The 13,568-nt window shown below is 38.9% G+C and overlaps 3 protein-coding genes across 3 annotated transcripts; 1 reads left to right on the top strand and 2 right to left on the bottom strand.

The window, feature by feature from the left end:
• Nucleotides 1-76: 76 nt before the first annotated feature.
• On the bottom strand, nucleotides 77-3,223 carry eef1b2 (eukaryotic translation elongation factor 1 beta 2). Its single transcript, XM_067500406.1, has 7 exons — nucleotides 3,070-3,223; nucleotides 2,047-2,169; nucleotides 1,839-1,968; nucleotides 1,688-1,754; nucleotides 714-839; nucleotides 432-499; nucleotides 77-201 (listed from the first exon to the last, which is right to left on the bottom strand). Exons 1-7 carry the CDS (start codon nucleotides 3,147-3,149, stop codon nucleotides 115-117), a joined length of 681 nt encoding a protein of 226 aa, XP_067356507.1. The 5' UTR covers nucleotides 3,150-3,223; the 3' UTR covers nucleotides 77-114.
• Nucleotides 3,224-4,750: 1,527 nt separating this feature from the next.
• On the top strand, nucleotides 4,751-10,237 carry arl11 (ADP-ribosylation factor-like 11). The gene is given in 6 exon segments (XM_067500408.1): nucleotides 4,751-4,963; nucleotides 6,628-6,743; nucleotides 6,824-6,951; nucleotides 6,954-7,000; nucleotides 9,780-9,883; nucleotides 10,186-10,237. Coding segments are annotated over 5 exon segments (387 nt in total). The 5' UTR covers nucleotides 4,751-4,924; the 3' UTR covers nucleotides 9,837-9,883; nucleotides 10,186-10,237.
• Nucleotides 7,554-9,786, bottom strand: ebpl (EBP like). The gene is made up of 4 exons (XM_067500407.1): nucleotides 9,442-9,786; nucleotides 9,284-9,353; nucleotides 8,934-9,072; nucleotides 7,554-8,694 (listed from the first exon to the last, which is right to left on the bottom strand). The coding sequence occupies exons 1-4, from the start codon at nucleotides 9,616-9,618 to the stop codon at nucleotides 8,439-8,441; spliced, it is 642 nt and encodes a 213-aa protein (XP_067356508.1). The 5' UTR covers nucleotides 9,619-9,786; the 3' UTR covers nucleotides 7,554-8,438.
• Nucleotides 10,238-13,568: the final 3,331 nt, after the last annotated feature.

Raw genomic sequence — 13,568 nt, 5'->3', positions numbered from 1 at the left:
GGCCATCTTGAAACTTTAGTCTGAATCAGAGATTTGAACAAATCTTTGACAGACACCAAAGAATGACAAACAGGTATTTAGCTGAAGTGCATTTTATTAAACATGATAGTAGTTTCAGATCTTGTTGAAAGCTGCAACATCCATTGACTGAACAAAATCCTCAAAGGCTGTGATCTGCTCCTCCAGGATGTCTGTGCCCACCTGAAAAAAAAATAAAAGTTCATTATCCACAACAGGTTAAATAAGGGTATCGCTAAGCATAAATTAGCTGATCAAATAAAAATGAATTAACAAATAATTAAAAAAACAAAAACAAAAAAATCCTGCCCCAACAAAAAAGCAGATACAACGTAAATTTTTAGGTTCAAGCACAAACTGCCTAAATATTAAAATCAAAACCCTGACATGAGTATAGTTTTGATGCTTCTTACCTTGTCGTCTTCAACAACACAGCTGATTTGAAGCTTCTTGATGCCATAACCAACAGGGACCAGTTTGGCTACAGGAGGGAAATAGATTATTAACAATCTGATCCAAGAGTATGAAATGTAAACTAATCAAAACCAGTTTGAAACCAGTTTCAGGTTTGATCTGCAGTTTTCATTAATAAAGTTTCCATCATGATTTCAGCCGAAAGATGGTAAAAGAATAATCATTAATCTTGCAGATCAATAACTCTGTAGTACCATGTGCAGCATTACTGCAGTACTCACACTGTCCCCAGACCAGCCCGTCCATTTGTATACTGCGGACACACTCTTCTAGCTTGGCCATGTCAGTCTCGTCGTCCCACGGCTTGACATCCAATAGGATTGAAGACTTGGCGATTACGGCGGGCTCTGGAAGGGGAGGAAAGGAATTTTTTACAATTTTTAATACTTCTGAACCACAGCTCTCATTGGCCAAGACTCTCATCAGTTACAGAAAGGTGTCCATCAGGTGGTCAGCCGAAAGATGGTGATTAGTAATCATCACAGAGAGTCAGCCCATCACAGCACAATATAAAGTTCACATACACCACGTCAAGAGCTGTCAAATACGTCACCTGGTCTTTATAAAGACTGGAGTACAACCTAAGACCTAACCTTAATTCACAAACCAGAGACTGAACCACAGATCCAAAGACTTTAATGACGAAATAATGTATGTTAAATCGTAGCCACAAAACCCAGTAAGGTTACAGTAATGGTAAATGGTCTGCACTTATACAGCACTTTAGGTAGTCAACGTGCTTTACACAACTTCTCATTCACACTCACAGATGGGGGAGCTGCTATGCAGCTGGTCAACATTCACTACAAGCAACCAATTTGGGTTCATTGTTTTTGCACAAGGAACCGGAGGAGCCAGGGATCAAACCAACAACTGTGGTATTTATGAACACTGTGCTACCTCCTGCCCAACAGTACTTAATGGAAACATTTTAAATTTTTTACTAGAGTCTACAGTCATTAGAAGAGACCACCTAAACCCAAGAGCTTTTACAGTTTCAAGGTAAATCTAGTTTTCACAGGCTGGGTTGTCTTATCCATTTTTTCATGATTTTTTTTTCATGGTCTTAAGTCTTCCGCCTCACAAACATTTAGCTGGAAAACTCCATAGTGAAGCTGATCATATTTGTGAGAATGACTAAATCAAATCTGACAGATCGACTGTTATTAGTTTCGGTAAGTGTGAGATAACCTACTCTTTGCCTTCTTAGCGGCGTATGCAGCCAGACGTTCCTCCTTCAGCCTGGCTGCTTCTGCGTCTTCCTACAAGGCAGAAATGAGTGCAGATGTTAATAAGCTGAATTAATACAGTTGACATTACCGTCACCATGAGGTCAGATCCCTCACCTCTTCATCGGAGCCAAACAGGTCGATGTCATCGTCGTCATCGTCCTTGGTCGTGGGGACAGAGGTAGTGGTAGTATCAGCCACACCTGCAGGGCCATACTGACCTAGCGTTTTTTTCACACCTGGAAGACTGACATAGAGGATGCAGGGTTTACATTAGTGACATCTCACACACAGACACACACTTTGATGATATCACTGCTCTCACCTGTTCTTCTGACCCTGGTAGGACTTGATGTGGTTATACCAGCGGAGAGCATGGCACAGATCCACTGAGGGGGGTGTTGAGATTGCCTCGAAGACAGCCACGTCCGCCTGAGATGGGACATACCTGAGGATAAAGAGGTTTTTTCTAGTATTGTAAACCTATGATGGGATGTACCTATAGTCATTTTTTTAAAATTAAAAGATCCCAGTGTCCCCTACGAAGTAAAGCACACGACCCAGAAACTAAACCTTTGCACATCAATATTTTTAAGTTATCATGTATTCAACTTGTAAATTTCACCTCATGGTTTGATTTGTTATTTATAAAATTTCAGGCGTTTGCTGCAATGCTGACCTCTGAGGATCAGTAACTTCCTATACTGCAGTCACTACTAAAACTCAGTCAGGTGTCTGCTGGCTGAATAGGTGGAAAATTAGGTAGGATGCAAAAATCAACACACAAAAATGACAAAGCATCCATCTATTCTATATGCAAATGGACGTTATAACTGAGTAATAGCTAATTTCTATTGACTTATAATTATCTTGTTAAGATTACTAAATCTATAAGAAACAACTTTATTGTAAAACTATTATGACAATAAAACGTGCTGCAGTTAAGCATCAGATTATAGTTTAATTACACTTCAGATAAATTACAAAGATTCGGTGTTTTTGTAAATACCACGTTAGCATGTTAGCACCATGTGGCTCCTACATGCCAACTAAAAACAGCACGGATCTACTTAAAGTCAAACTAAATTGAAATAAACGAAGAGTATCCTTTGCTCCCCCATCCTGAGCTCACATGGCTCTCTGGCCTAATCAGTGATGTTTTGCAGCTTCTTGTCGGTTTTATTATTGTAAACTCCGTGTTCGACTAACACTCAGCTAACGGTGCGCTACATTATCTTAGCACGGAGCCAAGATGGCGATAGTGCCGGTAAAAATTGGTTCACTGCAAAGTAGTTTCTCCTGATTTCTCAGTTAATATTTGTTTTATACCGGTTTCTATTGTACTGACCCTTCGATGTAGCTGCGGTCCGAGAGGAACTCGTTCAGCACTTTGAGGCCGGAAGCTGATTTCAGGTCACCAAACCCCATTGTGAAAAATTACCGGGAGGAGAAAGAAGGAACCGCCGGAGGAACGAGAAGAAGGAAGGAGGAGGCGGGAAAAGCCGCTTATATAGCCCGAGATAGACCCCTCCTTAGCGGACACCGCTCCTCCTCCTCCCCGCTGGACTTTGGAGATGAATCTGAAACGTTGAATAGTAACACACAAACGGTTTGTTTGTTTGTTAGTTTTACACACAAACGGTTTGTCGGTAAACAGGAACAAGCTGGAGTTTACTGTAAATAATATCATATATAACAGAGATTTAAAAAAAGTTTAGTTTAATGATGTTTAGAATTTGGAAGAGACCTTACTGTTGATTTTCAGGTTAAGTGAAGCAGTGGCTCTGGTAAAGTGGTTTATGCATTTTATTGTAAAGTTATTATGTTATAATCTTAAATTCAGTATTTTTAAGTAGAAAAACTGATGTAAACGTTACATTTCACCACCATGACATGGCTATCACTTTTTTTGTAATAATAGTATCAATGTGCAATTTTTTTATTTATATTTTATATTCTTTGTTTGTTTTATATTAAACACTTTTTTTTTGACACGCTCCGAAAATATGAGCTTTACATAAATATAATAGGTCGATATATCGACAGACTCAGTCATATATAATTATAAGTAACTATGTGGGGGGTTTTTGTTTTTGTTTTTTGTCCTTTCGGCTTATCCCGTGAGTTCAGGTTCGCCACATCGGATCATTGTCCGCATGTTGTTTTGGCACAGTTTTTTTACGCCGGATGCCCTTCCTGACGCAACCCTCCCCAATTTCTACCGGGCTTGGACCGGCACTGCACAGCTGGGGAGGGGAATGGGCTGTTAGGGGTTCAGTGTCTTGCCCAGGGACACTTCGACATATAGCCAGGGCCGGGTATCGAACCACTCACCTTGTGGTCCGTGGACGACTGCCTTTACCAACTGTGAGATTTCACAAAATTCTTAATTAATCTAAAAAGAGGAAAGTTTTCAGTTTTACCTGAAAAAAAGTTTAAATGTTTTTTGATGCAAAGTTTCATAGTGCAGCAAATATGCCGACAGTGATTACATCACACAGGTAGAATTGACAGGTGATGTTGTGGGGAGAATTTAGGATAAAACGTTTTGGTATTGTTCAGTCAAAAAAGAAAAACAACTGAAACTGAAGTGTTACAGTGTGTAAAAATATGGAAGAAACAGATAATTTTTTTTATATGAATTTATAATCCTATGAGTACATTTTTAAAATTGTGTCATGAGATCAGTTTGTTTCCATCATCATTTACATGATTATCTAATGTGTCCGTTTATTCTCGCCATTAAATTGTTAATATAAAATAATGTATAACATGCAGCGATAGACACTGCTAAATTAATCTGAGACTAAACTGATCTGACTTCAGTCTGTAGATACCAGCAACTGTAAATGTAAATGTGATGAAATCATCAGTTTGAACAGTCTAAACAGTCTTATTAACAAACTCTCAAACATTTTTATCACTAGGTTACATTCTGTATGTTCCATATGTGATAATACATGGAGTGTTTCTTTCTGCAGGTGAAATGTGACAGTTTGGAGTTAAAATCTGTCATTACCTGCCTCGGTGAAAAAATGCTGTCAGACCTGTAGTTTGGTCACATGGCTACACGCTTCTCTCCAATTGCCCCACAGCCTGAACATGAGGGATGTTAGACAGGTTTGTTTCAGTAAGAGAGAACTCAGGTCAGTTTGAGGGTTGCACATCAACCTGGCTTTATTTGACACTGTAGAAGAAGAGTAATGGGCCAAGCTTGCTCCTCAACCTCCTCTTCTCCCCAGGTATGCTCACCTGTCTTTCCTTTTTGTCAATGTCTGACAGAATAGATCCTTTATTTCACTCTTTGTCGATCTTCAACTTCAGCTTGTATTTTTGCACTAAATCATTTTAGTTTCTTCCCTCACAGTACTTGTTTAAATCCATTTGATTACCGGAAAAAGTTCTGGTCTGCTCAAGTTAAGTCACTGTGTAATACAGAAAAAGTCTGTGGGAACAGTGCAGCTTTGTTTTACTGTGCAAGGTATCGCTTTGGATCTGATACAAAGTTTGTAGCAGAACCTGTTTAAACATACAAAACCATTAATTCTTTAAAATAACATCTTGTTTGACCTTGTCTCTGATTCCTCTAGTTGGTTCTTAGGAGTCAGATTAAAAATGTGTTACTGGTTAGTGTAACTGTTTTTAATGCACAGGGTCTGGATCCTGGTTGTGGTTCTGCAATTGGAGGTGCAGCAGCTGAGCCTGGACTTATCAGACAGTGGGGTGTACTAAACAGTAAACATTAAAATACAAAGCCAATGATATTACACTTGCTGCTGAGTACACAATAAAATACACAGAACATGCTAGTTTGAGTACAGGTTTCTGCTTTTGGAGCAGAGAAAAACCAGTACTTTAGTACTTCCTGTAAGTACTTGAAGTACTAAAACTTTTAAATTTGCTTATAAGGTTATTGTGTGATTCTTTACATCTGTTTAGGTCATTAATGTCAGTTGTTCATTGAAAATGTCTTTGATGTCACATGCATGCAGGTGGTTCTGATGGGTCTGGACTCAGCGGGAAAAACTACTCTCCTTGCCAGACTACTAAAAGGACAGATTCAGATTCAAGATTCAAGATTCAAAGTGTTTATTGTCATATGCACAGATAGAACGCATTTTTCCCTGTACAATGAAATTCTTACTTTGCCCTCCGCTCTAAATGTCATACAGTAAGTAAAATGAGAATTGACAAAAAAATAGAAATAAAATAAAATAAAAATAAAATAAAAATAAGAGCAAACAAAAAGAGCAATAAGGCAATAAAGGTGAGGTAGTGCAGTTCTTAAAAAGGCAATAAAGTGAGGTAGTGCAGTTCTGAGTAAGGCAATAAAGTGAGGTAGTGCCGTTCTCAGTGCGGTAGTGCAGTTCTGAAAAAAATTAGTCTGCAAATACAAAATGTGATTCGTAAGCAGTTGTGTCCATATAAACAGTTGTTTTTACAGGGTAGAAGTGTTAACAGTCCGTGCTGGGGGTGGGAAGGGTCTTTGAGCATGGACGCAGCTCTCCTGTGGACTCTGCGGTGGTAGATGCTCTGCAGAGAGGGCAGTGGAGTCCTGGTGATCTTCTGTGCAGTCTTCACCACTCTCTGCAGGCGTTTGCGGTGCATGGCAGTAGTGCTGCCGTACCACACCGTGATGCAGTTGGTCAGGACACTCTCAATGACGCAGCTGTAGAAGTTGGTGAGGATCTTAGGCGACATGCCAAACTTCCTCAGCCTCCTCAAAAAAATATAGCTGCTGTTGTGACTTCTTGAACAGCTGCGTGACGTGATGTGTCCAGGTGAGGTCCTCAGTGATGTGGACACCCAGGTATTTAAAGCTGCTCACCCATCGTGGCAGGTGAGTGTCCTGCTTACAGGCAAAACCCCCGTGGACAGGTGAAACTGATAACCTGTGGTCCTGCAGGTGGTGAAGACGTCTCCGACAATCGGCTTCAATGTAGGAACTTTGAACCTGGACAAAAACCCATCTCTGACCCTGTGGGATGTAGGGGGACAGAAGAGCATGAGAGACAACTGGAGGTAATAACATAAACACCATAGTCTCACCACCAAAAGTCAACATACCCACATATGGTGTTTTCCTGGACTTTTTTTTCCAGGTTTTACCTGGATGATTGTAAGGCTCTGGTCTTCGTATTGGACAGCAGCAACCAGGGTCGGCTCCCTGAGGCCCAGAAGGCCCTGAAGAAAGTCCTCAGTGATATGAAGCTACAAGATGTTTCTCTGATGAGTCTGCAAACAAGAGCGATCTGCCTAATGCCCTAAGCATACAGGAGGTACAAATCCCAGACCCGACAAGATCTGGTCCTGTTCATGAGCTCTTATAGTATATTTGAGAAAATTCTAGATTTAAAAAGTTGACTCAGAGGGTTTCTGAACCAAACTAGGTCCAATTATCTGCATAAACAAACCTGGTCCAGTTTTGACTAAAAGAACTTTAGTTCAGTTTTATCAAATTATTTTTATATTACAGATTATCGGAGTTCAAGTAATAACACCATTAAGGAACCACAAGAACGTCTAGTTGGAACCTGCTGCTCTTTTTATCATTGTCTTCACTATCCCTCCCACTTTGGGTGGGACGAGGAATATCACTAACTTAATGGAGGACACGGAGGATGAGGGATGTGAAGAAGATAAAACAAAAACTGTGAATATAAACATTATTTATAATGACCTGAACAACATGATTTAAATAGAAAATCAACTTTTAAAAATAAAAAAATAATTTTAACATTTAGAATAATTATTCTAAATGTTAAAATTATTTAAAATTATTTAAAATTAAAATTATTTAACTTTATTCTAAATAATTTTTAAGTATTCTAAATGTACAAAATATTTTTTTGTACATTTAAGGTTTTTCAGTTTTTTAAATAAATTTATATGATTTTCTAAAATATGGATTTTACTCTCACTCTTGTTATTACTGTTGTTATTTGAAACAACAAATTATAATGACAATAAGAAATTGGTGTCAAATGAGTTTCCACCGGCCCTCAAACCTACAGAAATAGGATTTCTTCAATTTAACCCACGAATAACCTGTTCCACCAGTGAAACCTCAGGTGATCCGGTGTCTAAATAACTATCAGGATCAGACTTTGAGGGGTTCTCATCCTCCACATAGTGTACCTCTCCACAACTTTCTTAAGTAGCTCAATTTGTGACTGTAAAAAAGTCACAGTGAACTTTGATGAAACCGACTTTAACAACAATAACAGCCATGAAGACTTCACTTCATTAGTTTTATTGTAAAACAACAATTTATAAGTGTAAACGTCTCACTTATTCATGCTTGGCTCAACAGAACTACTATCTAGTGAACGTGAAGACAATGAGAACAAGACTTTTTTTAAATCTTAGAGAAGGAAGTTTTACTCAACAATCAGATTAATAATCTCATTAATGGTAAGAAACTTTAAGTGTTTGAAAAGGTCAAATCGCAGGCAACACTTGCAAAATGTGTTTTTATTTGACCAATGTATTTTGGCCTGTAGCCTTCATCAGGGTTTATTGACTTTAGTTGTTTCAGCAGATGAATTAAAACCTGTGATCTAAATCTGACTTTAAACACTATGCATATTATAAACACATTATGTAAACAAGTAGACTTGGCCTGATCAGTAACGTCGATCAGATCAGGTATTGCTCAGTGAAATTTCATTTCGTTGTCTCAAACATCAATTCCTCAATAGCAAAATGTAATTGTTTCTACTTCATTTTCTTGCCTACGGCCCTTCTCTCATTTTCTATTCTGAGTGCATGCAAAATCTTCAGACAGAGCCAAGACTGGACCAACAGCAGGACTGGCACCAGGATCCAGACCCCATTAAAGAAAACCAGGTAGACCCACAGGTAGAGCCAGTTGGATGTGTTCAGGTGGGGGCTGCCGATCAGCCAGTCAGGACAGAATGTCATCCAGCTGCCGTACAGCTCGCACACACTCAGAGCAATTTGAATGAAATGTCTGTGACAGATATAAATGATCAGTATCTATGTACTGTATAAATATATTGCTACTAACTAAGTAAACTTACAGTACTTTAAAGTAACAGCTGCATTTTGCTTAAAGCTTTGCAGGTGTGGTGCAGGCTTTAGACTGGACCTGCATTATTCTGGTCTGAAGAAAATAACTTTTTGGCCTCCCCTGTAAGTACTGTACTTTATACACTGGTATGGTGCCTGTAGTATTCTGTATAGTATTACCTGTAGAACTTGTCCTTCAACACTGCGTGTATGAGTAACACTGCGAGTAGAGAATCGACGATGACTGTCAGAATTTCTATAGAGATGATCGTTGGATCAGAAATTAACCAACGACTGTCGGCTTTACCATACTCCTTCCCTGCAGGGAAAATGTGAAGGTGGGTGACAGGTAGTGAAGGAAAGAATTAAAATGGAACAGCCAGGTAAAGGCAGTGCAGTAAAAAGTTTTCTCTGAAATGAACTGCTCTAGAACAATAAGTAAAAAGTAAATTTTCCCTTGGAGTGGAGGGTGTCCCAAATCAAAATGGACATCATTTTACATGGAATCTGGTGCTGAAAGTTTAACTCACAGAGTTCGGCCAGTGGACCTGCAGACATCTCCACCGTTCCAACGAGAGACATGTAAACAAAAGGCCCCTCCTGAAAAACAATGAGCAACAAAGACAAAGAATGAAGCAGAAAAAACAAAAAGATACTTCTATATAAAACTGTTTCTGATTGGTCATACCAATGTCAGGTGGACAATGACATCATAAAAAAGCCACACCAGGACCCATCTGTCCTCCAAGGAGCTCTGCCCACCATACATGTGTGTTAGCAGGACAGCAGCTAACACCTGCAGGCTACATGCTAATAGAGACACAACAGAGACCAGAGACATGCCAGGGGAGACTACTGAGTCCATCCTCAAACAGAAAAAGAGTATTACATGCAGCACAGACGTACTCGCCTGTAGTATTCTTCTGTAAAAATCTGCTTCAGAATTCTGCAGTAGTACTGCGCTCAGGTACTAACCAAACTCTGCAGAATCTGCACTAAATTTTGGTATTGTGTACTCTTGTTCAGGTCCTGCCCGCTGCCTGTCTTTCTGTTCATCTTTTAATACCATTGGCTGCTGTGTAGACCACCCCACTGCCTCACCCTGCCCCCTTTCACAGAGGTCAAAGATTGTGAGTAGATTTAAAATCAGACTTTACTGTTAAAACAACAGATAGTCTGAACTTGGTGGTGTTACTCCAGTAAAATTATGAGAAGCTGAAAATAGACTGAACTTAAGGTTTTTATTTTCTTTTGTTATTGTTGGTCTTTATTTTCTATGTGTTGTATTAGTTGGTTTTAATTCAGTTTTTATTTCTCTGTCAAACATCTAACCCTACAAAACTTAAACCTGTTAAAATACAAAAAAATAAAAAACATTCTTTTTAGGCCTATAAACTTTTAAAGTTTTTTTAAATCTTGTTCAAATTGACAGGAAGAAGCAGAGAGAAAAAGAAAAAAGACTACATGGATAAATTAATCCAACCTGTTAAGCAACGCTATTTGGATAATTAACAACAATGCAACCACAAGGGGACACAAGTCTGGAAAGTCTGGAAAATTGGACTACTGTCGGTCGAAGAAGGAGAGGAGGAAGGTGTGTTCATAGGCAGAGAGAGAAGAGGAATGCTAAGAATGTAGAACTTACAGTAGGGAATTTCAATGTTGGGACTATGACAGGGAAGGCCAGAGAGTTGATTGAGATGATGCAGAGAAGGAAGGTGGATATACTGTGTGTCCAGGAGAGCAGGTGGAAAGGTAGCAAGGCTAGAAGCCTAGGAGCAGGGTTCAAGTTGTTTTACCATGGGTCAGATAGGAAGAGAAATGGAGTAGTAGTTATCCTGAAAGAGGAGTTTGTGAGGAATGTTCTAGAGGTAAAAAGCGTATCAGACAGGTTGATGAGTCTGAAGTTGGAAATTGAAGGCGTGATGTTCAAAGTTGTTAGTGGTTATGTCCCACAGGTAGGATGTCAGTTAGAAGAGAAGGAGAAATTCTGGAGTGAGTTAGATGAAGTGATGCAGAGCATCCCCAGAGGTGAGAGAGTGGTGATTGGTGAATATTTCAACGGATATGTAGGTGAAGGGAACAGAGGTGATGAGAATGTGATGGGCAGATTTGGTCTTCAGGACAGGAACGCAGAAGGACAGATGGTGGTAGACTTTGGAAAGAGGATGGAAATGGCTGTAGTGAAGACATTCTTCCAGACGAGGTAGGAACATAGGGTGACATATAAGAGCAGAGGTAGAAGCACTCAGATGGACTACATCTTGTGTCTGACGTAACCTGAAAGAGAGCAGTGACTGTAAAGTATTGGTAGGGGAGAGTGTAGGCAGACAACACACGAGGGTGTTGTGTAAAATGACTCTGCTGGTGAGGAAGATGAAGAAGAGAAAGGCAGAGCAGAGGACAAAGTGGCGGAAGTTGAAAAAGGAAGAATGTTGTGTAGTTTTCAGGGAGGAGCTAAGACAGACTCTGGGTGGTTTGGAAGTGCTTCCAGAATACTGGACCACTACAGCTAATGTGATCAGGGAGACAGGTAGGAGGGTACTCTGTGTTTCATCTGGAAAGAGGAAAGTGGACAAGGAGACTTGGTGGTGGAACGAGGAAGTTCAGAAGTGTAAACAGAGAAAGAGGTTAGCAAAGAAGAAGTGGGACACTGAGAGGACTGAAGAGAGTAGACAGGAGTACAGGGAGATGCAGCATAAGGTGAAGACAGAGGTGGCAAAGGCCAAACAAAGAGCATATGAGGACTTGTATGCTTGGTTGGACCCTAACAGGGAGAGGTGGATTTGTACAGGTTGGCAAGACAACATTTTGTTTTTTGGACTAAGTCAATCTGGAAGAAGTTTTTAAAGTTTTAAATCCCTTGAAGCTAATTGACAGTGCTGCATTGATTAGGTTCCAGATCTCCAAATACACTGCCGGTGTTGTGCCAAAAAGTGATTTTGGGAAAGAAATCTTGTCACCCCCCAGGAAAGGGTAAAGTTAGCATAGAATATGAGTTTTTTGCACAACACCGGGACACCTAAGCATAGTCATCTCTACAAAAGTAAGTTGGCACTCCTCTTCAACTGAATACACCAAAACAAGTAAGAAAATTTAACCCCAGTTGCAAATATTTATAGAATATCAAGTTTTTCAAGATAACATTGGTCATCTCCAGTGCTGAGTGCGAATATTCATATAGTAGTAGTAGTAGTAGTAATAGTAGTAGTAGTAACAGTATTAGCAGTAGTTTATTCAGTCATCATCATACACCATAGAAACACACACTGATTTTAAAAATAATAATAAATGTATGCATACTAGATAAGGCAAAAAAGTAGTTAAGATATAATGATAATGACTTAAAAGTTATAGGTTGAAGCAAAATGCTTATAGTTGCCTATCCTACATAGAATCCAAAATTAAGCTAACAACCAAAAATGTTATTTATAAAGAACTATTCAATTTATAACCTTAAAAAAGGCCTCAAACATTTGTTAAAAAATCAATGATGAGTTACCCATTCATAAATTCAAATCGGCATCATTCCACAATCTAACCCTAAAGACAGAAATGCATCTCCTTTTAACACCTTTTTTAGCTTTTGGGACAGTTAAATTAAAAACACCTCTTAAGCCATACTTTCCCTCCTGCACAGAAAAGAATCTTTGTACTGTATTTGGCAATGACTTTGTTTTTGCCCTGTACATTATTTGTATTATTTTAAATAAAGCAAATCACTAAATTTAAAAATATGACTTCATGTTTCAATGTATTTGTATGATCATAATAACCTACTGTGTCCAACTCACAGAGCTTGAAGATAAACCAGTTGCACATATTCCACTACAAGTCGCCTTAGATCCTGCAAATTACACAGTTTGTACCGACAACAAAGATTCAGCTCCCACTTTTATTGCGCCTTCCTGCTGCACAGAGATGACATGAGAACATCATGGAGAAAAACTCACATCCTCTTCACAAGCGGCATCAGCTTCACCAGCATCAGCAAGAGGCTTCTTTAGCTCTGCTGTGACAAACAACGGTGCATGAGGTCACTTCTGCCAAAACCCATAGGTATGTACAATGACTCTGTGATGTCGGGAGACAGATGTTCCACATAGCATAATGACAATGCAACTATAACATACTTCCATTGTTTCTAGATATACACATTTAGTACAAACAGTATACAGCATGAGCTAAGCCAGTTTAAGTGAACAATACATCAACATATCTCAAGATTTTTAGGACAGTTTACCTCAATCTATATACATAAATCTGTAGTTATCTAGCTAACTAGCTATCTATCCTCAAAGTCTATCCTCAAAGTGAGTGTAACACACATCGACTGGAAAACAGACGAGAAATATGAAGAGATTCAGTTTGTCTAGAAAACCCGAATTAGCTTTAAAAACTGAACATGTGGTAACGTGTAACTGCATAAAGTAAAAGTAAATGTAGCATTGCTAAACTAATATAATATATATATTATGTGTGACTGGTGTAACTGGTTACTTCTCACAATAGGCCAAATACCTATGCTGTGACATTAATTTGACATTCTCTGTACAATTAACATAAATCAGTTAAATCAGGACAATTTGAAAAACTTTGCACAATCTGATGTTTGAATAAAATGCACAAAAACCTGCAGTTTATTGAGTTCTCTGTAAAACATCTAAACAATAATTAAAAAGCTGAAGCTCCACTCATGATGTTCTTTATTAAACATGGTATATGGTCTGCACTTGCATAGCGCTCTTCTACCTATTGGCACTCAAAGAACTTCTCATTCACCCATTTGCACTCACAAACCAATAGCAACTGGCC

This window comes from Channa argus, chromosome 4 (genome assembly GCF_033026475.1).
Source record: "Channa argus isolate prfri chromosome 4, Channa argus male v1.0, whole genome shotgun sequence".
NCBI classification, from domain to species: Eukaryota; Metazoa; Chordata; class Actinopteri; order Anabantiformes; family Channidae; genus Channa; species Channa argus.
The sequence above is the reverse complement of the archived record's forward strand: the minus strand, read 5'-3'. Positions and strand labels throughout refer to the sequence as shown.